Source organism: Dipodomys merriami, unplaced genomic scaffold (genome assembly GCF_024711535.1).
Source record: "Dipodomys merriami isolate MVZ:Mamm:240054 unplaced genomic scaffold, mDipMer1.0.p SCAF_1, whole genome shotgun sequence".
NCBI classification, from domain to species: Eukaryota; Metazoa; Chordata; class Mammalia; order Rodentia; family Heteromyidae; genus Dipodomys; species Dipodomys merriami.
This window is the reverse complement of record NW_027202270.1, coordinates 13,548,049-13,570,631: the sequence shown is the minus strand read 5'-3', so window position 1 is coordinate 13,570,631 and position 22,583 is coordinate 13,548,049. Positions and strand designations below refer to the sequence as shown.

Genomic DNA, 22,583 nt, shown 5'->3' with positions numbered 1-22,583 from the left:
TTAAATGAGATGGAGATGATCACTAAGGACTTAATGATGTGTCTAGTCCTGCATCACCCCCACTTCATCATGGAAAAATCTTACTCCTTGAAAACAGAACTGGAATGCTATTGTCTCTATTTGCATCTAGCTGTCCAGGGTAGAATTACTCCTGAATAGTTGTTGAAAGTCCATAGTGTTGAAAGCAAGAAAGGAGTTCTGCTATATCCTTTTTGGAAGCAGTGTGTTAACTAGGTAGCAAATACAGGCTGGTCCATTCAATACGGTTTTTATAGATAGAAGAGGTCATTGGTATTGCACAAGAAAGAAGTAAAGAGTTGCTGAGTCAGCTGCATGGTCTTGAACATGAAAATGAAAGTATTACACTTAAGACCAAGTCCAAATAGCAAGGTTGGAGACATCAAGGGCTGTATGGTGCTCAAAATTATTTACTTCTTGAATTGATAGCAAGTAGCATCAGGGTTTTATTGGTGGTGGTGGTGTTATTTTGCAGGTGATTGGAAGTATGGCTGGTTGGGTTTTTTGTTTATTTTGCACTGCTGGAGATCAAATCCAGGGCCTTGCACGTGCTAGTCAAGCACTTGTGGGCTAGCTATACCCTCCGCCCATTATATGAGTTCTATCAGCAAATAATTTCTCTAAAATTTTATTTAGATATATTGAGTTTCAGATTTCAGCAGACAAGAATTTGTATAGTGCGAGATGCCTGTGTACTTCCTGCTTACATTTGTCCATCCATGGGTCCATACATCCCTTAACACAACACCCAGGCTCACTGTAGGGCCTGAGAGATAAAAGCCACCGTAGGTTGTAACTAGACACAACGGATGAAGAGAGTGAATACAAGTAACTGCATAAATTGTAAAAAGTACAACTCTAATTCCTGAAGTGCTGAAAGTGTTGAATGTAAAAACAGGGTTTTCTTTTAGTTTGAATATGTACATCTTGAATGGAATGTTTTTTTTTAAATGTAACTGACATCAGACCCTGATTTCACCAGTGTCTCATTAGAAGGGAGTAAAACAATGTGAAGAGCAAGATGAAAGAAATGGTAACACGGCTGCCTGTGGGGTTGCGGAGGGGGGGTGGAATCTGGAAGGTAGTTTGTGCACATCAGGCAGAGTGATCTGGGGGCACAGATCGAGCACAGGAGAAATCTCCAAGCTTGATGGAGGCCACAGGAAAGACCCCAGGGGAGGCCTACACACAATCTACCTAAGAACTTCATTCTCTAAGCCTGACGGTGTTAAAAAGCTAGGCAGGGAGGCTACTTTTGCCTCCAGAAGTCCAAGGCTGTTTGGCAACTGTGACTGGCAAATATTTCTTTTTGTTTGTTTGTTTTTTGCATGAAAAGCTCAAGCAGCACATGAGGCACAGCATGTAAAGTGGGACGCTTGGCCGCTCCAGATCCCCATTCCACACGCCAATGGCTTTGCCAGCCCTGTTCCCATTGACCTTCAGACTATGGAAATCTATGTGTCAAAATGCAAATGGGAGCAGAACACACTGCTAGAGCCTTTTGCTTTTCTTTTTGTTCACTTTCATCCTAACATGAATCTGATTAGTCATCATGGCTTGTTGTGATCCTTGTTTGTTGAAAGCACATGAGCTCATGACTGGTTTTAGTTTTTGTATGTGTCCTATGTTTGTTTGCTAGCACTGAAGATATCCATTACCTCCACTGGTAATGGATACTTTGAATGTGACACCCATCCAGTGACAGGTGTGGAGAAGACTTTGGTTCCTGCCTTCTGTGTGATTCATTGGTGGGATGGAAGAGATAAGCACTTGGTAATTTTCTCAGCAGATGTGACATCTTAATTGCTAAGCCCCAAGGGCCTGTGGCCCAGTGTCCTCAATTGAGCTCCAGGTGGGTTTAGTGCATTGGAGAATTGGAGTACTTGAAAGAAAGCTGTCTGGTCTCATGCATGATTTATGGCCTCACTTGACTTAGAGGTGGTGCTAAGTAAACCAGGTCCTACCTAGATGGGGGGGGGGGGGGGGTAAAAAGACAATAATATTTCTAAGTTTATGTCTAGCTCCTCCATACCAGGCATGATTATGGACAAAAGATCTCATCTCATACATCCGTTTTCTCATTTGTGAACATTAAAATAATGTCTTCAAAAGCTAGACATCACCCCATCTGAGCAGAAGGATTGTGAATTCAAGGCCAACCTAGACAACATAGCAAGTTCCTGTCTCAAACCCCTGACCCTGTGGAGCCAGGCACCAGTGGTTCACACCTATAATCCTACCTACTCAGGACGGGGAGATCTGAGACTGAGGTTTGAAGCCAGCCTAGGCAGGAAAGTCTGTGAGACTCTTCTCTCCAGTTAACCACCAGAAAACCAGAAGTGGAGCTGTGGCTCAAAATGGTAGAGCACTAGCCTTGAGATAAAACCTCAGGCACAGTGTCCAGGCCTGGAGTTCAAAATCCATGGCTGACCAAAATAATTCAGAAGCTGATCTGAACTTGGCAAAGGGAGCATTGGGGCAAACAAGAAAATGTTAATTATTTTACTTTGTGTTTCTCACCTGCTATTTGTGCTTTTAGTTGTTTTACCTATTTCTATAGGACCTGGATATGTAAACACCCATTTTCTGAACATCATTGGTGATATGTTTGCTCTGTGTTTGTGCTTCAGAAGTCGTTTTATCAGTTAGAAATGACAATTGTCTCTCTCAGTGATTCACCTTCACACAAATCCACACCCACCCATACATCCACACCAACCCTGGCGACACATACAGCAAAGAACCCTGGATTTGAAAGGAAAAAGAATTAAAATAATGCCCAAAGTCTGAATGGAGTTTGTCCTTTCAGTTCTTTGTGAAGATTATTTGGAAATATTCTAGAGGCTCAACTTCACAAAGAACTGCTTTGTTGTTGTTATTTGTACCAGTCCTGGGTCTTGAACTCAGGGTCTGGGTGTGATCCCTGAACTTATTTTGCTCAAGGCTAGTGCTCTGCTACTTAAGCCACAGCTCCACTGCTGGCTTTTTCCGAGTAGTTTATTAGAGACAAGAATCTCACAGGCTTTTCTGCCCACACTGGCTTAGCACCTCAATCTTCAGATCTCAACCTCCTGGGTAGCTAGGATTACAGGTGTGAGGCATCAGTGCCCAGCAAGAACTGCTTTTAATTCATTTCCTGAAGCTAGATAGGAAACCCTAGAGCAGTGTGGATTCTAAGGTGAGAAGAAAAGTGGACAGGCGTGGTGAAGAACCCCAGCTATGCTGGTGCTGGAAGGATGAACTAATAGAGAAGAGGTGGTCTTTACTTTAAACCTCATTGTTTTCTAGATTCTGGAATGTTAAAGAACGAAAGAAATAACTTCTGACTTTTTTGAAAAATAATCCCATGAGTAGACATGCTACATTCCTGGTAGTTAACAGTGAACCTCTTGCATTTGTTTTCCCTCATGGTGGACTTCCAAAGCCTCTGGCTATAGAAGAAAGAAAGACACTAATTTTTTTTTTAACAAAGTGCACGTGTGTGTGTGTGTGTGTGTGTGTGTGTGTGTGTGTGATCTGAAAATAGTCTCTTGGTGCTTCCTGGGATCCCACAGAGGCTCTGGTTCTAGCCTCTTCTCGTAGCTCTGTGGGGAGGAGGACAGGGTGGGAGGTGTTAGTAGCAATCTGCAGTGTGCATAATAAATGCGTGGATTTGCTTCAACATTTCTGTGGCTGCCTTCCTAGCACTAGTGTTATTTCTGGTTACAAAGCACTTTAGATTTTACTTATGCTAGTATATAAAGTAAAGTCCTGCTACAATGGAGACGTGTCAGGCGGGTAGAGCCGTCTCTGCAGGTTGTAACAACCAGAAAAGGTCTCTGCCAGCTCCTGTGAGCGCAGCCAGCCCTGCTGAGGGGATTGAGGATGTGAAGTGGGTTTCTTCTTGACAGGATCCGGTCACTCGGCCCTTTGTCTGCTTGGCATCAACAGGAGAGACTACCTAGTAAACCGGATTTTCTGTCTACTCATGTTTTAATGTATCTGGCCAACAGGACAGAAGTAAGAAAAATTGATTCATTCTTCTTCCCCAAAATCTACCAGGTCCCTCTGCCATCTCTTGGTACCATGCAGGGGACCTGGCCGCTTTGCCAAGGGTCAGAATGATCTGTAATTGCTTCCTGGGTTGCCACCTCATGCACTTTTGCTTTTATGGCCAGATTCTGGGGCCTCAGCCCAAAGGAGGGTGATGGATGATAGACTTAATTGAGTCCCTTTAGCTAGAAGGGCCTCTCAATAATATAAAGTCCTTCATTTAGGATAAGCCAAACGAGTTAGTTAATCATTATACTCTTTAACTGAGAACTAAATGGAGAAATGGTTCTTTTCTGGTATAGTAATAATGTGTGTGTGTGTGTGTGTGTCTGTGTGTCTGTGTGTCTGTGTCTGTGTCTGTGTCTGTGTGTATGCATATATCAGTACCGAGTTTGCACTCAGGGCCTCGTGCTCTCGGCTTTTCCATTCAAAGCTAGTGTAGTACCACTTGAGCCATACCTCCACTTCTGGCTTTGATTTTTCTGGATAATTGGAATGAAGTGGCCTCATATTTGTCTGCCCAAGCTGGCTTCAAACTTCAATCTTCACATCTCAGCCTCCTGAGAAGAAGGATTACAAAGGTGTGAGCCAGCAGCACCCAGGTCCTCCTGATCCCTTATTTCAGAATGCAGACACCAGCCCTGGGCCACCATTAAGCTACTCTCTACCTCCACAGCGTTACCTGCTCTCCCATTCATGTCAATGGAAGCATACAGTGTATGATCTTTCATGTCTGGCTTCCTACTACCTTTTAGATATGTCTTCAGTAGAATATTTTATAGTTTGAAGGAGAAAGCAAGCCAACTTTCCCAGGCAGAGACACCTCATGCTTTGCTGTCATATCAAATATAATAAGTAATATTTGCACTGATGACCCAGTTGTCCCAAAGCTGATCAGGTTCTTGATAAAGTTCCACATAAACTAAAATTTAATCTTCCCTCAGAGTACACTAGTGGTAAGAGTCTTGGGAACTCCATTGTAGATTGAAACCTTGTTAACAATATTTGTGTTCCCATGCGCCAGTGGCTCATGCCTGTAATACTAGCTACTCAAGAGGCTGAGATCTGAGGATCATAGTTCAAAACCAACCTGGGCAGGAAAGTTTAAGATTCTACTCTCCAATTCACCACCAAAGAGCTGGAAGTGGAGCTATGTATGTCTCAGGTGGTAAAGCTCTACCACTTGGACAAGAAAGTTAAGGGACAGTGCCTATACTGTGAGTTCAAGCCCCAGTCCCAGTCTGTCCCCTGATTTAAAAATACAACTCAATAACCTAACTTGTTTCCACTAGGCTCTGCCTCCTAAAGATTCCATTACTTCATCATAGTGCCAGAGGTTGGCTATCAAGACTATGGGGAGTATTCAAGGTCTAGACTTGGGCATGATCCAATATGATTCAATGGATAATGTTTTTCAAAGCTTTTTTGAATATAATGAAATTTCTGTTGTGTGGCTGTTTTCCTTACTGATAGAACTTGGCACACCATAGGTTCACCAGCCTGAATTCAGCAATGGCTGAGACTCAACATCCTGACAGTGCTTTTCTTTCCTTGAACTTGCAAGCCTTAGCTCTATTTTCATTCTTTTTTTCAACAGAGCCGTTGTTACAATCCATTTGTTATTTGACATTTGCCCATCGGAAGCAATGCCTAGGCACTATTTTATAAATGAAATGGACACATCATCCTAATTCTTAAAAACATCCTTCAAACTCAGGAGGCAAAATACAAAGGAAGCCAAAGGAACTCATGAGCTTCCAGGAAATTAAACTGGGTCAAAAGACAGTTACCCAATCAGTCTTCACTTTACAGTTTGGTGTCCTGTCTCGAAGGGTTTTACACATTTGAGGGTGCAACAGGTTTAGTCATTTCTCCCTGTAATGTTTTGTTGATGTTGGTGGTAAAGGAAAGGGCAGAACTAAAGAAATGCTTTGCAAGCAGCTCCTAAGAATTCCCTGGAATGCAGTAGTATTGGCACATTTTTCAACTTTCCAGATAATAGACACCTGGGTATGGTTTTACAGGTTCAGGAGAGGGAGGGGCAAGCTGGAAGGGAGCTGATCTCCAAAAGTCTCTTTCCTGGTAATAAGGGAATGATGAAAAGGTTAAATTTCAAAGTCTGATTAGAAATCCCCCCCGCTTTGGAACTCACAGCCTGTGGATTTGGCCTGCTGTGCCCAGACACAGGTTGCTGGTTTTAACCCAGACACGGCCCCTCCGGGGGTGACACTGCTAGGAATTAACCAGTAACTCAGGGCATGGAAAGAAAGCATTAGGATGTGGGAACTCCTAAAGTGATCTGGCTGGCTAATCCAAATTGTTTTCAAATTATCCTCCTGCATTCAGCACTATTGATCCTCTAGAAGGATCAATACAGTCACGGTGAGACAAGAAATCTCATGATTAAAGCTGTGATAGACCAACGTATGCAAAAACACAGAGCAGGGCTGTGCTGAGTTCACTGTGCACATAGCACCTGGCCAGCTTCAAGGGCGGAAGCTCTACTGTCTGAAACAGAATCTACACACCTGGAGATGCCTTTGAGTTCCTGCATTAGAACGCGCCGCAGTGCTGAGCTTGGTGGTGTGTGTCTATAATCGCAGCTACTCGGGAGACTGAGGCAGGAGAATCTCCAGAACATAGTGAGAGACCCCCATCTCTAAATCTGTAAATGAAACAGTCCAGTGCAGTCCAGTGCTCAGACCATGAAAGGAGTTGCAAAGGTAAAGACATGACCCTTTTCTCCTTCATCAACCATGGATGGCCCTGAAACTCTCTTAGAAACAATAAATGCTTTGCTGAGAGAATGCGCTGTTCATGTTTGAATGAATGGTACTATTTGCAGGGGGGGGAGTATGACATCAAATATTGAGTTTTTAACATGGTTTATTTGTTTAAAAGAAGGGAAGTCAGTTCTTCATTAATGGCCTCATAGTAATTCATTTGAACAGCTGGCTCACAACTGTAATCCTAGTCTACTCAATAGACTGAGATCTGAAGATCATGGATCCATGGAAAATTTGTGAGAACCTAATCTCCAATTAACCAGCAAAAATCTGGAAATGGAGGTGTGGCTCAAGTGGTAGCCTTGAATAATAAAGCTAAGGGACAGCATTCAGTTCCTGGGTTCAACCCCAGCATGGGCAGGCAGGCAGGCAGGCAGGCATGCATGCATGTGTATACACACACACACACACACACACACACACACACACACACACACACACACACACACACACGCACACACACACACACACACACACACACAGATTCATTTGAGCAAATTTTAGTCTTTCTCATAGGTTTGGAAGCAGCCCTGCAGTTTATTTTCCCAATGTTCCTGATTTCTGAATGCAGTTCAGTTAAACCTGGTATGTTCTTTGGTTGTGAGGAGTCCCCGTGGTGCTTATTGGCAGCTTAAACAGATCTGCATAGGAGCATTTACTTTGGGGTCCACCTTCTTTAGTGCAAGACCAACCTAGTGTGAAGAAAGCATCACATGATCATTTAAAGCCCAATCTCAGAGGCCCAACTTCCTGAATCCTGATTCCAGCTCTTCTACATGCACTGTCCTCAGTTTACCCATCTGTACAGTGGGTCCACAGTCTTCATGTGTTGTTGAATGAAGACAGTTCATTCCTGTCAGCTCCTGGGAATAGTGCCTGACACCTCTATGAAGTGTATGTGTAGGTAACACAGCTGCTTAACATACATAACAGATGTGAGAATATCCTATTTTCATTGATCAGAGATTCTGTCTATGGAATCAAAAAAAAATCTCAAGCTGGGAGCCAGTGACTCACAACTGTAATCTGCTACTCAGAAGGCTGAGATCTGAGGATTATGGTTCAAAGCCAGCCTATGCAGAAAAGTCCCCATGAGACTCTTATCTCCAATTAACCACTAGAAGTGGAGCTGTGGCTCAACATGGTAGAGCGCTAGCCTTGGGCACAAAGAGGCTCAGGGACAGTGCCTGGGCCCTGAGTTCGAGCCCTATAACCAACAACAGCGACAACAACAACAAAATTCTCTTTTTTCCCAACTAAAGCATCATCTTACAAGACTTCTTAGTAAGTGGGAGAGAAAGGAAGTCAGCAACAAACTGGGTAGCCCCAAGGAAATCTAGCGCATTGAGACTCCCTTGCTTTCCTTACTTGGCTGGACTGACCTCTGCTGGTGGCTTTACAGCTGGTGATGTATGTCGGCCAGGTGGCCAAGAGCATCCTGAAGTGGCCTCGACCCTCCTCGCCTCCTGTTGTACAACTAGAAAAGAGAATTGTGGCAGAATTCGGAATGCCATCCACCCATGCCATGGCGGCCACCGCCATCTCCTTCACCTTCCTCATCACTACCATGGACAGATACCAGGTAAGGGGGACCTTTCTTCTGGGAGGGGTGCTACTACCCGGTCCCAGGATGGCAAACAGAGCTACAGCTCAGAAATGGCTCCAAAAGCTGCTCCAAGGAATGTGAAGGTTTATAAAGGAAAGACTCACAGGGGCCTAAATCCCACTGATCACAGTTTCCTCAGAAATGCAGCAATCCAGCCAGGTACTGTGTCTCATGCCTGTAATCCTAGCTACTTAGGAGGCTGAGATCTAAGAGACTTTTATCTCCCAACTAATCAGCAAAAAGCTGGAAGCAGAGCTGAGTTGAAATGATAGAGTTGAAAAGCTATACCAGAGCACAAGGTTTTGAAGTTCAAGCTCCAGCACTGGCACTACATAGTAAATAAACAACTATGCAAGCATGTCATTTGTTGTACCTGAGCGGGAATGGCCATCCGTAGCATCACAGGATGAGACACACAGCTCAGGTAGTCCCAGGAGCCTGGGCGTTGTCCCCTCCTGGGAAAAATATACCCCAGCTACCACCTGGACAGTCAGAAGTCAAAACTTGTCCTGCTTTGCAAGCCGCACCAAGGGTTTCTGAGCTGAGGCCTAGAAACGACCAAGCTTCCTTGATTCCATTCAGTCTCTGCCAGACTCCCCACGCCCAAGGCAGAAAAGACTGTGCTCCAAATTACCTTCCCACAATGCCTCTGCCCCATAGGGATCAACTGAAAAATGAGGATTCCTTTATTTTTGTCTCAGAACTATCTCAATGTCGGAGGATCAATAAATGCTGAAAATAGAAGTATTTTACTGTATACCTGCTTAGATGCCAACTAGAGTAAAATCTTTTTAAAAAGTTATTACTAAAATAAAGCTCTGCTTTATTTATTTATTCTGTTGAGTTTGATCCCAGATCACACTAACTAGGCAGGCACTGTACCATTTGAGCCATGCCCCTGGTCTCTTTTGCTTTGGTTATATTTCAAATAGGGTCTCCTAAGTAAGCCCAGGCTTGTCTGGACCCAAATCCTCCAATTTATGTTCCTAAGAAGCTGGGATGACAGGTGTCTACCACTGTGCCCAGCTTTATTGATTGAGATGGCGGGGATGGCTCATAATTTGTTTTTGCCCAAGTTGTTTTTGCCAAGTCTGAAAGCCAAGTTCTGTGTGTTAATTTATATTGCAACCAGAGAAACTTCTTCCCAGTACTGTATTCCTCTCCATCTTCTCCCTACCTCTTTCTTCTGTTTGTCTACTTTTAAAATATTTTCAGGTTGATCAGATTGTTGATGTAGGATGTCTAAACTAGTGATTCTGGCTCAGTGAATTCTCAACTAGGACCTCAATTCATACCCATGTGCAGGTGATCTCATGGTCTTTTTTCTTTCTTCTTCCCAAGTACCCTTTTCTTTTGGGACTGATGACGGCTGTGCTGGTCTCCACCTTGGTGTGTCTCAGCAGAATCTACACAGGGATGCACACGGTCCTGGTAAGATGAGAGAGGGGAAGATCTCTGAGTAACATTGGATCGGTGTGTGACTCCTTTTGCTTATTTATAAATGTATTTGCCAACTGGTACAGTTGCAGACACCTGTAATCCTGGCTACTTAGTGAGTAGAGACAGAGGAATAGAGATTTCAGGGTCTGTCTGGGCTACACAGCCAAGACTCTGTCTCAAAAATTTTGTTTGTGTATTTAATTAGAGTTTTCCTAGGTCAATGAGTTAAGCAGTTATTACATTAGGGTACATGCATAATAATAGTGATGAAATAGTAAAGAAAAACACCGTGTGTTCCTGTATTGCTAATAACTCAGTGAGTGGAGGTCAAAAGTTTGAGGCCACTGTTTTTGGAGGCTCTGACTAGGAGAGACAGAAGGAAGGCCCCACAGACACCCTCACCACCTCGTCCTAATCTACTGTTGGCGCCCAGGCTTTCCTGCACACACACACACAATTGTCTCTCATAAAGATCTTGGAGCCTGGTGCCTGTAGCTCATGTCTGTAATCCTAGCTTCTGAGGAGGCTGAGATCTGAGCACTGTAGTTTGAAGCCAGCCCAGGCAGGAAAGTCCAGGAGACTCTTACCTCCAATTTACCAACTGCCAAAAAGCCGGAAGTGGAGCTGTGGCTCAAGTGGTAGAGCTCTAACTTTGATCAAAAAAGCTCAGGAACAGGGCTGGGAAGGTGGCTCAGTGGTAGAGCGCTTGCCTTGCATGCCTGAGGCCCTTGGTTTGATTCCTCAGCACCACATAAGCAAAAAGAAAAAAGCCGGAAGTGGCGCTGTGGCTCAAGTGGTAGAGCGCTAGCCTTGAGCTGAAGAGCTGAGGGACAGTGCCCAGGCCCAGAGTTCAGGCCCCACAACCGGGGACACACACACACACACACACACACACACACACACACACACACACACACACACACACACACACACACACACACACACACACACACACACACACACACACACACACACACACACACACACACACACACACACACACACACACACACACACACACACACACACACACACACACACACACACACACACACACACACACACACACACACACACACACACACACACACACACACACACACACACACACACTGGTCCATGATTTCCAGTGGCAGAGAAAATGGTTGCTTGCTACAAGTGGTAGAGGGTAATTTCCTGAGTTAGTCATCTCCTCTATTCAGTAGCAGCTTAGTCATCTCCTGTGGGGCCAGGCTGGCAGCCAGACCTGGAAGATGATAATGGAGGGAAGCAAGCGCATCCCGTCCTGGGTGTCCATGCCGTGGGTGGAGGCAGGGAGCCACTGAGAATTGTATGTGCTGCATGCTATGAGTAGGGAGCGGCTGGACTGAGCCAAGTCAGGTGACCTGTCTCCACCCACACTCCAGTCTCCAGGGAGCCACCGCCACTTAGAATGCTATCAGCCTATTCAGATCCCATGGGACTCGCCTAGAAATACCTCTGGAGGTATTTGCAGACCCTGAGTTCATAGCAGCATTGCACACACCAGCCAAAAAGTAGAAGCAACCCAAGCACATATCCATGAATGAATGAATGGTGAGCAAAATGTAACAGATAAGGACAAGGGAATATTATTCGGCCTTTAAAAAGGAAGGGCATTACGATGCATACTACAACATAAATACGTATTGATACACTGTTAGGTGAAATAGATCTGTCATGAAATGACAAATGTTGGATTCATCTCCTTGTATAACGAATCTTGAGGAGTCATATTAAGAGACAGAAAGCCAGCTGGGTGCCAGTGGCTCACGCCTGTAATCCTAACTACTCAGGAGCCTGAGATATGAGGATTGTGGTTCAAAGCCAGCCAGGACAGGAAAGTCCTTGTGAGACTCTTATCTCCAATGAACTAACAGAAAACTCGAAGTGGCACTGTGGCTCAAATGGTAGAGTGCTTGCATTGAGCTGAAGAATTCAGGGATAGCGCCCAGACCCAGAGTTCAAGCCTGACACCAACAGAGAGAGAGAGAGAGAGAGAGAGAGAGAGAGAGAGAGAGAGAGAGAGAGAGAGAGAGAGAGAGAGGTGTTAATGGTGACAGCCAGGGGTGAGGGGAAGGAGGGCTTGAGGTGCTGTTGAATGAGGAGAGGGGTTCAGTTTTACAAGATGGAAAGAGCTCTGGGGATGGGTGAGGTGAGGATGCCAGAGTAATATGGACGTATTAACACCACTGAACTATCTACTTAAAAATAACAGCCTGAGTGGTGTCCCATACCTGTAATCACAGCATTCAGGAGGCTGAAGCAGGAAGATTAAGAGTTTAAAGGTCAAGCTGGGCTACATAATGAGTCCCGGGCCAGCTGGGACCACAGAACAAGAACCTATTTCATCTGGGCACCAGTGGATCACACCTGTAATCCTAGCTACTCAGGAGGCTGAGATTGGAGGATCACAGTTCAAAGCCAGCCCTGGCAGGAAAGTCCGTGAGACTCTTATCTCCAATTAACCACCAGAAAACCGGAAGTGGCGCTGTGGTTCAAGTGGTAGAGTACTAGCCTTGAGCTGAAGAGCTGAGGGACAGTGCCAGGCCCAGAGTTCAAGCCCCACAACCACCACTTCCAACAAAAACTTATGTGTATTTATCTATTTGTAGTATTATGCATATATATTATAATCAGGAGATTAAATTCACACCCACATAAGTTCACACAAATATGTGAATATATATTTGAATTCCTATATATATGAATATTCATATTCATGCAAGATATGATATACATGTGCATACATATATACACATAGACATATCTATGAATAGATATGCATGTGAGCTATATACACACTTACATGTATATATGAACATATGTGTGTAACACATGCACGTGTGTGTATGTGTGTGTGTGTGAATTTAAGCTCCAGAAGCAAGCCCCACTCTATAGCCAGCGGTGTAGACAGCTCCCTGGTTGATCTAGTGAGCAGCTAGGGCTGAGTATTGTCGGTTGCATTGATGGAATAATCCTTTTGCGTGGGGTGCTGGCACTCGGCTGAGCGTTCACACCCGCGTGGAAGGTGTGGGCAGGTGTGTCAGGCGCCCCTGGGGTGAGGTCATGAACTCCACTGACCCCTGACTGCACGCGATGCTCAGGCCCACGGGCCAGCCCAGGACAGCTGCTGTGCTCTGCAGGCGTGGAAGGAACCCCCCCACCCCGGGACGGGCCTTGCTGTCTCCCCAGGAGGATGAGTGCCTTCCTCAGCCCTGTGTCAAGGCCGTGCTCGGCCCCAGCAGACCGAGCTTGGGGCGCACTGGCTCTGCCTAGCTGTGTCACCGTCCTGGCCACACCCACTGGGGAAAGCCTCGGGGGAACGCCTCTCCATCATCAGCGCCCACACAGGACGCGTGGGCCAGGCCAGCCCGCAGCGCTGTCAGCCTGCCAGCCGCCACGCTGAGTCACTCTTGGCTCCTCAATATTCAATATCTCCAAGCTGTTCTCACACGAGCACCAGGAGATGGTTTCTGAGGGTGCAGTTTCACGCGTGGAGGGGTCGCCCTGAGCTCTGGCTGGGTTAGAACTCACCTCTGGAAGATCTCTGCTGTTATTCTAAACATGGAAATCAAGGGAAGCGGAGCGCGGCCAGGTGGGGTGGTACATGCTTGCAATCCGCATGTTTAGGAAAGCCAGGCGGTAGGATCACACGTTTGAGGCGAGCCTAGGCTACTTAGCAAAACTCTATCTCAAAAGATTTTGAGATCTGAAGTTCATGGTTTGAAGCCAGCCTAGGCAACTCTTATCTTCAAAGAACCATAGAAAAGGCTGGACGTGGAGCTGTGGCTCAAAGTAGTAGAGTGCTAGCCTTGAGCGAAAGGAGCTCAGGACAGCACCCAGATCCAGAATTCAAGCCCTGGAACTGGCAAAAAATAAAAAATAAAAAGTAAGAATAAAAATTTAAATAATAAAGCTAAGCTAGGTGCCAGTGGCTTATGCCTGTAATCTTAGCTAATCAGGAAGCTGAGAGCTAAGGATCTACTTCAAAGGCAGCCTGTACAGGAAAATTGTGAGACTCTTATCTCCAATTAACCAGCAAAAACCCCAAACAACAATAACCCAAAAGCCAAAAGTGGAGCAAATGGTGAAGCACCAACCAGCTTTGAGCAAAGAATCTAAGGGGCAGTCCTCAAGCCCTTAGTTCAGGACCTAGGATCCACACAAAGATTATTACCATTAGTAGCAGTAGTAGTAATAAAGCAGATTGCAACACACCTGGGACTACCTTGGTTCTTGGGCTGACATTTAGGGGAAAACAAAGTTCTATATTGCTTCAGCTAGTTTTTATTAAGACATTAATTTCTGACAGTGAAAGCATTCAGAGACTGCAATGGGTTGCACAATCAATTTTTTTTTAATTCTTTGGTGTACAATTTCATGTTCTTTTGGCTTGAAGAAGCCAAGTGGGTGAAGGGAGGAGAGAGGGGAGGGGTAAAGGAGGGGAGGGCTGAGGGAGGGGAGTAGCAGGAGGAGGAAAGGGAGGACCATCTTGGAGAGGCTGGTCAAGGAGGTCACACGGCTGGGTCTCAGGAAGGCGGTGTCTTTCTTTGAGACTATGCCATCATTCGGGGGGCCAAACAAGATAGTCCGTGCAGGCAGTGGATGAGAAGCAGACCTGTCTGCCCCATCATGTGCCTCCTGATTTTAGGGCCTCGCGTGGCCCAAGGTGCCAGCAGCTTTGCTGTGGCCTGGCCCCCGTGGCCTGGTTCCCAGCAGCCCTCTCAGAACAGAACTCCAGCATGTGCAGATGAGGCTTTCGTTAGACTCCCGCACGCCTGGGGTCAAGAGACTGGCAGGGGGACAGGCCAAAGAGAAGAAATGGAGTCCTGGGAGCCACCCTCGGGAGCTACAAAGATGGTGCAGAGAACAGGGACTGGAAAGAGTCCAGTCAGTTCACCCACTTCCCAAGCGGTCACCCTCTGCCCTGGTCAGTCTTCTTGCAGGCAAACAGCAGACGCCAGCTAATGTGAAAGGGAGGTCCCTTGGTTTTCACAAGCGTGCGGTCGTGGTACAGGGACCCATTGGGAGAGTGGACCCCAAGGTTGTGATCTTCACTAGACGTCCATCCACACACACACACACACACGCTCCTCTTTCCAGAGCTCGCCTCTGCGCTTCCCCATGGTAGATGCTCGCTCTGGGGCTGTTTCCCAGATGCTCCCTCCACCACGCCACTATGGGCCTAACCTCTTTTCCTGGCCCTCATAAAAGGCCTCCGATGAGGAGGGTTGGCAAAGAGGAAGGCAGCTCTCCTAAATAAACCACCTCCACTTATCACAGGAAGGCAGACTGGAGTATACCATGTACAGCAACATTGTAGCCTTTCCACTGTTTTTCTGAAGGTTCTAGAACTGGACAGTATGTTTGTATTTGTGTTTGTGGGAGGATGGTGACAGCAAATTAGGAAGGCTTGTCATTCTGTATTTGTGATGTCCTGCGTGATTCCATACACAGAAACGATTTTAAACCCTTTGACAGATAAAACCATCATTCAGAATATATTAACAGTAAAATTAGCCAGACTTTTTGCTGGCAGATTAGTGAGAAAATATAAACGAATGTTGAATGTTCTGTAATTTTGACCATAAACTTGCTGAAATGCTCTTCAGTTTCACTGTCCCCAGTTAGTTTAATCTGTGAATAAGTACGTAGATGTTAAGTATTTATTTGCTTACTTCTCTCTATATTCCCTGAAGTACTACATTCGTTTTGGTTAGAGTTGGAGAATGTTTAAAAGACGTCTCAAATATTAAATTATCAGCAAGCCATATAAAACAGTGTCTAGCTTTGGATGACAACATCTCTGGTATTTTCTTCATTTTCTTTGTAACCACTTTAAAAACAAAAACAACCAACAACTCAAGAACTTACTTTAAAGTACCTTACTTAATGGAAGGAAAGAGCCAGTTGTAATCATAATTGCATTATAATATAACTGTGTAACACAAAACTTATCTGGTAGGCCCAGTGAAAGGAGTTAGATAGATAGAATGGGACCTGAGTGTGTTTCTGAAATCAGTCACCACCTTGCAATGCCCATTGTTTTTTCTTCATACCAGGGATAAATATCTTTATATATTTTGTAAAAAGAAAAATATAGAGACTCATCTCTGGTTTCAAAAGTAATATGCATTATGCTTAAAGATGCTTTATTAAAGACAAAATATATAATGCCTAGCCAATTATTATTGGCTAACACCTGTAATCTTCGCTACTCAGGAGGATGAGAGCTGAGAATCATGGTTTGAAGCCAGCCGGGGAAGAAAAGTCCATGAGATTCTTTTTTTTTTTTTGGGTCCGGTCGTGGGGCCTGAACTCTGGGCCTGGGTGCTGTCCCTCAGCTCTTCAGCTCAAAGCTAATGGTCTACCACTTGAGCCACAGTGCCACTTCCGGCTTTTTTCTTTATGTGGTGCTGAGGAATCGAACCCAGGGCCTCAGGCATGCAAGGCAAGTGCTCTGCCACTGAGCCACCTTCCCAGCCCTGTCCGTGAGATTCTTATCTCCAATATATTACCAAAAAGCCAGAAAGAGCTGCTGTGGCTCAAAAGGGTATAGCACTAGCGTTGAGCACAAAATTCAGGGACAATGCTTTGGCCATGAGTTCAAGCCCAGCACCAGCACATGCATACACACAAATCATTCTTAATGACCATAGGAGATGTCAGAGAGCCATTCTGGGATGATCTACGAAAACACTGCATGGCACACCATGCTTCTGGGCAAAGTTAGGGCTTAGCCCAATGTCCAGTGAGGATGGTCTGATATACGCAGTCCTAACAATCATAGGCCAATTTGTTTATTGTTGTTGTTGTTGTTATTATCAATACTGAGGTTTTATCGCTCAACATGCTTACTAGGCAGGTGCTCTACCACATGAGACATACCTCCAGCCCTAACATTTGATGATTACTTTGAAAATGGAGCCTAATGAACTTTTCTGCCTGGGCTGGCCTCGAACTAGATCTCAAACACAGATCTCAGCTTCCTGAGTAGTATTACCAGGCATGAGCCACTGAAGCTTGGCTGACAAATTAATTTTTTTTAATCACCTTCCCCCCAAAGCCACAGCTAGGTACAGTTTTCATCTATTCTGTAAATATGAGCTACATGGACTCCCAGAGTACACTGCATACAGGAAGGGCCCAGTGGCAGCCTAAGGATGGGTGGGGCATCCTGAGCCTGATTGGGGGTGGGGGGAATTGACCTCCAGCTACAGCAAGGGCTCAAGGGGCTGAGATGGACAGTTGAGGTAACTCCTGGGAAGCAGGTGAGAAAAACCAGGCATCTCAAACCCCAGACTGCCAAGAAGCCTGGTGAGTGCTTAAAGTGATGGTGAAAATGTGCCCACTTTTCCCAAATAAATCAAACAAGGGCTGAGGTGTTGCTCAGTGGTAGCATGAGCTTAGCATATATAAAACCTAGGTTCAATACTCATTTCAAAAAGAAAAGAGAGAGGAAGGAGAAAGGGAGGGAGGGAGGGAGGGAGAGAGGAAGACAGGCAGATAGAGAGAAAGAGAGAAAAGACAGAAAGAGAGACATAGTGAAATGAAGGAAGCGTAGGAACTGTTAGAACAGTGTGGTGATAGCACCTACCTACGATCACAGCACTCAGGAGGCTGGTCTTGAGTTTAAGTGATCTTTCCACTTCAGCCTACTAAAAAGCTGAGACCATAGGCACCACCCACTTTCCATGTTGCATAGTGTCCAATTACACAACGTTATTTAGAGTGTGACTATACCATATTTCATTCCTTCTATTACTGGAGTGCAGATGACTTGGTTCCAATATGAGACTGTTCTAAACAAGGCTGCTCTAAATTTCCTTTTACACACCTTTTAGAGCCAATGTAGAAATGGTGTCATAAGATGCACATATGCCCAACTTTGGTACCTATTATTACCTCTGCGCTTCCCAGGGGACCGTGTAGACTCTCCAGTTCAACACAGCCTTGTCGGCGCTTATTAGTGTCACTTATGTGTTAGCTGTCCTGTGGGCATGTCATAGCACTTCATTTGATTTCTGTTACTCCAAATAGTGATACTCAATCCCTTTTGACATTTTATTGGCATTTCTGTGGGATGTCCAATTGTCTTGTCTCCCCCCCCACACCCCCCGGTCATGGGGCTAGAACTCACAGCCTGGGTGCTGTCCCTGAGCTCTTTTGCTCAAGGCTAGTGCTCTACCACTTTGTGCCATAGCTCCAATTCCAGTTTTCCAGTTTTCAGGTGGTTAATTGGAGGTAAGAATCTCACATGCTTTCCTTCATGGGCTGGCTTTGAACCTGTGATAATCAGATCTCAGCCTCCTGTGTCCTTAAGACTACAGGCATGAGCCACCAGCACCTGGCTACCCATCCCTGCTGGGCTTCTTGTCTTTGCCTTAATGATTTAATGGTAAGTTGTAGGTCAGATGTACTGACTGTGAATTTCTTTTCCCATTTTGTAGCTTGTTTTTCCACTCCTTTGTGTTGTCTTTTGGTGAAAACACTGGGGGGAGGGGGGTGTTTTGTTGTATTTATTGTCTCCTTTGGTGGTAGTTGCTTTTGTGCCAGAACTGGATTTGAGCTCAGGGCCTAGAAGCTGTCCCTAGGAGTCTTACAAACCTTCCTGCCTGGGCTGGATTCTCAGATCTGAGCCTCCCAGGGAGATAGGATTACAGACTTACACACAAGTTTTAAATTTTAATGTGGTCTAATTTATGAGTCTTTGCCTTATAGTATCCTTTACCTTATAGCAATACAGTATTTTTGCCTACTACTAGGTCATGGAGTAATTCTTCTATTTTTATAGTTGAGAAGTTTTATGTCATTTTCTTATTTATATCTGAAGTCTTGGAATTGATTTTGTGATTTATTTTGTACTTCAAGAAGGTCCAGTTTACTAAGCAGCGTTTACTGAAAGGATGAACCTTTATCCACTTACTGTGTCATAAATCAAGTGCCCCTGGACTCCCCCTCTGTATCCTCTATTATTTTCCACTCATTTCCTGCTAGTACCACAGTCTTATTTACTGCAGCCTAGTCATAAGAATTCTTGTCAGCACTAAAGATCCTCCAACTTTTGTTCTCCTTTAGAATTACCTTTGGTATTCTTAGCACTTTGTATTTCATGTAAACTTTGAAATCAGCTTGTCCTTTTCTCCAGTGCTGGATTTTTTTCACTGAGATGAAATTGAATCTGTGGATGGATTCAGTTGGCATCTTTTTCAGCATCAAGTATCCTAGTACAGGGGTGCAGTGCATCCTGCATTGAGCTCTTTGATTTTTCCCAGTATTGTAGTTACTGCATAGATACCTTGCATACTATATATTAAATGGGGTGCGTGTGCATGTGTGTGTGTGTGTGTGTGTGTGTGTGTGTGTGTGTGTGTGTGTGTGTGTGTGTGTGTGCATGCGCGCCAGTCCTGGGGCTTGAACTCAGGGCACAGGTGTTGTCCCTCAGTTTTATTTGCTCTAGGCTAGTACTCTACTTCTTTCTTTGTTGATATTTAACTGAAGATAAGAGTCTCACAGACTTTTCTGCCCAGGCTGGCTTCAGATTATGATTCTTAGATCTCAGTCCCCTGAGTAGCTAGGATTACAGGCATGAGCCACTAGTGACTGGCTTAAATGCATGTTTAAGTAGTACTTCATTCTAAGCATAGAGCAGTTAGTTATCAGCAACCCTAGAGGAAATCCTAATTTTATACCATTTTACAAATAGACACAGAGGGGTTAAGTAAACTAGCATGGTTATTTAGTTGATATAATTCCAAAATGCTTTTTAACATGACTGTTTTTGGGTGCTGAGGATTGAACCCAGAGCCTTATACATGCTAAACATGTAAAATCAGGACCTACATTTAAAGAGCTGCCTATTAGATTTGAATACAAGTACAGTCCTAAACAAACAAAACAAAAACACAAAACACCAAGCCAGGCCCCAGTAGTAGCTCATACCTGTAATCCTAGCTACTCAGGAGGCTAAGATCTGAGGATCATGGTTCATAGCCACCCCAGGCAGCAAAGTCCATGAGACTTTGATCTCCAATTAATTGCCAAAAGGAGAGAGGGAGGTAGGGAGGGAGGGAGAGAGAGAGAGAGAGAGAGAGAGAGAGAGAGAGAGAGAGAGAGAGAGAGAGAGAGAGAGAGAGAGAGAGAGAGAGCTGTATCTCAAATGGTAGAGCCTTAAGCAGAACAGTTCAGGGACAGCACATAAGCCCTGAGTTCAAATCCCAGGACTTGCAACCCCGCAACAAAAGAAGTAAATAAAAGCACCCAAACAGTCTATACACACATTCCAGCCGATGCTAGGATAATGCCAGTTGCATTGCAGCTTGCCTGGGCCTGCGTGACGATTCTATCACATGGAGCATTCTCCTCGGTTCTCTTGTGGCTCAGAGGCCCCTCTGCCCATTCAGACACAACACTTAGATGTCTGACAGCGTCTTTTGTGTCTCCTAGCAGATTGCCCTTCCGGCTCCCTGCTCTCGTGAGCTGCTTAGTAGTTGTCAAAAACAATGTTATAACCTGCCTGCAAACTTGTTTGATCTACTGTCATAATTTCACTGACCCGACAAGCCCCATGACTCATTATAGTTGAACTGTTTGTATTCATGTGAATTACGGGTGGGAAATCTGGTACATTTTCTACTGTCCGGACTTGTTAAGAGTCTATAAAGCCAAGAAAAGCCAGTGGTTAGTCTTAAACCACACTGTGTGGAAAAAAAGAGTTTAGAAATACAGAGCAAACTTAAATATCATTCTAGTTAATACTGGTACTATAAAAGCATATGACGATGCTTTCACTTTAAGGAACATAATCTCTGTCCTGTTTACTTCTTACCCACCAGCCCCATTTAAAACATATTGAAGAAAAGTATATAGAAAAATTATGTATTTGCATGGAATAGGTAATGTAATCCTCTGACAGTATTTTCGTTTATAATATTTAGTTATCTGAATAAGTGCTCAATAGTAATCCTTTTGCCAGAGGATGGATTAAAGGTAAAGTTAAAACTCTATTCCAAATATAAAATGAATGAATGTGGTAAAGATTTCATTCCAGATGAGCACAGGGAGCTTATGCCTATAATCCTAGAAACCTAGGATGCTGAGATCTGAAGATCATAGTTCAAAGCCAGCCTGGGCAGGAAAGTCTGTGAGACTCTTATCTCCAATTAACCTCTAAAAATTGCCAAAAGTGTAGCTGTGGCTCAAGTGATAGAGCACTAGCCTTGAGCAAAAAGGCTTAGGGACAGCGCCCAGGCCTTGAGCTCAAGTCTCTATCCTGGCCTTAAATAAAAAGTTATTCCACTCATTGATGAATGAAGGTGACAGTAAGATTTAACGAGGGAACAATATAGACCAACAGTTTATGGACATATTAAGAAATATTAAGATTGCTGGTTTAGGCCAGGCACAGTCACTCATGCTTAGAATCTCGCCTCCTCTGGAGATCAAGGGCATTGTCAGGACCAGCCCAGAGACAGCAAAAGTCAATGAGATCCACGGGAGGCATGGCTCAAGTGGTAGAGTACCAGCCAAACAAGCAAGCTGAGAAGTGAAGCCCTGAGTTCAAAACCCAATACTGAAAAAAGAAAAAGAGTTAATATTCTCATTGCAACCAATAGCCAGGCATGGTGGCCTATGCATCCTACATACTGTCTATGCAGGAAACATAAATAAGCCGATCATAGTCCAGGTCAGTGTGGGCAAAAAATGTTGAGCCCTTATCTATAAAACTGAAAGCAAAAAGGGCTCAAGGGGGTGAGCACTTGCCTAGCAAGTGTGAAGTTCTGAGTTCAAAACACAGTCCTACAAAAATAGATTGCTGGCTTATGTAAAACACGGGCTGTCCATCCTGCAGCGTGGCTCTTCCGCACAGCAACAAACTGGAACCTCAAAGTACCCTTTTCGTTGGACAGGAATCTTTGCCTTTCAACTAGCCAGCACTCAACAAGCTCACCCGCCACTCGCTAAACGGGAAACTTCAGTCAGGGGTGAACAGTGAGGTCAACAGGGCGCTTGCTTGTCTGTGGTCTTCGGGTCCCTGTGTGATGCTGACATGAGGGTCTGCCTGCTGTTCCGTGCCTGTGTAATTCCTTTCCACGCATTCAGAGGAAACCATGTTGTCAAGATGGTCGACAGAATTTCTACTGGGCTTTGATTCCACGGAAGGCTGGTATTGCCGTACTTCGTTGTCTACCTTGCATGGTTATTCCTGATCTTCCTGGAAAGGTCTTTAAATGTTTACTTTCTTTTGCTTTAGTTGTTGCAGTGCAGGGGCTGGAACCCAGCACCTTGAACATGCTGAACCAGAGCTCTACCACTGAGCCCCAGCCCCAGCCATTCAAAAGGCCTTTTGAAAGGCTTTTCTTTGTAACTGCAGCTTTCCACGCCTGGTGATCTTAGTCCTAGATTTGTACCAACCCCAGGACGTCTGCAATGTCTGAGGACACTCATGGCATGCAAAAGAAGACCTTTAGTGACAGCGCACTGAAAGACTCAGTTGTAGGGGAGGCTGCGCTCACGTGCAAGGGAGCTGGCTCCCTGCTTTGGACACAAACGCACTTCAAAAGGAAATTAATATTTCTGAACGAATGCATTCCCTTTCCTCCCCCTATACAAATGCTAATTACGGCACTTGTAGGTTTCTCTCCGAAATCATTTATATTCATATTCATGAACAGTGTCAC

At 44.8% G+C, this 22,583-nt stretch overlaps 1 protein-coding gene across 1 annotated transcript in view; it reads left to right on the top strand.

Annotated features, from left to right (window-relative positions):
- The window catches only part of Sgpp2 (sphingosine-1-phosphate phosphatase 2), an 89,671-nt gene that overhangs the window by 56,517 nt on the left and 10,571 nt on the right, over positions 1 to 22,583 (top strand). Inside the window, exons 3-4 of the mRNA XM_070016102.1 lie at positions 8,239 to 8,418; positions 9,784 to 9,873. Coding sequence (XP_069872203.1) covers positions 8,239 to 8,418; positions 9,784 to 9,873 — 270 coding nt within the window. The remainder of the gene's footprint in view (positions 1 to 8,238; positions 8,419 to 9,783; positions 9,874 to 22,583) is intronic.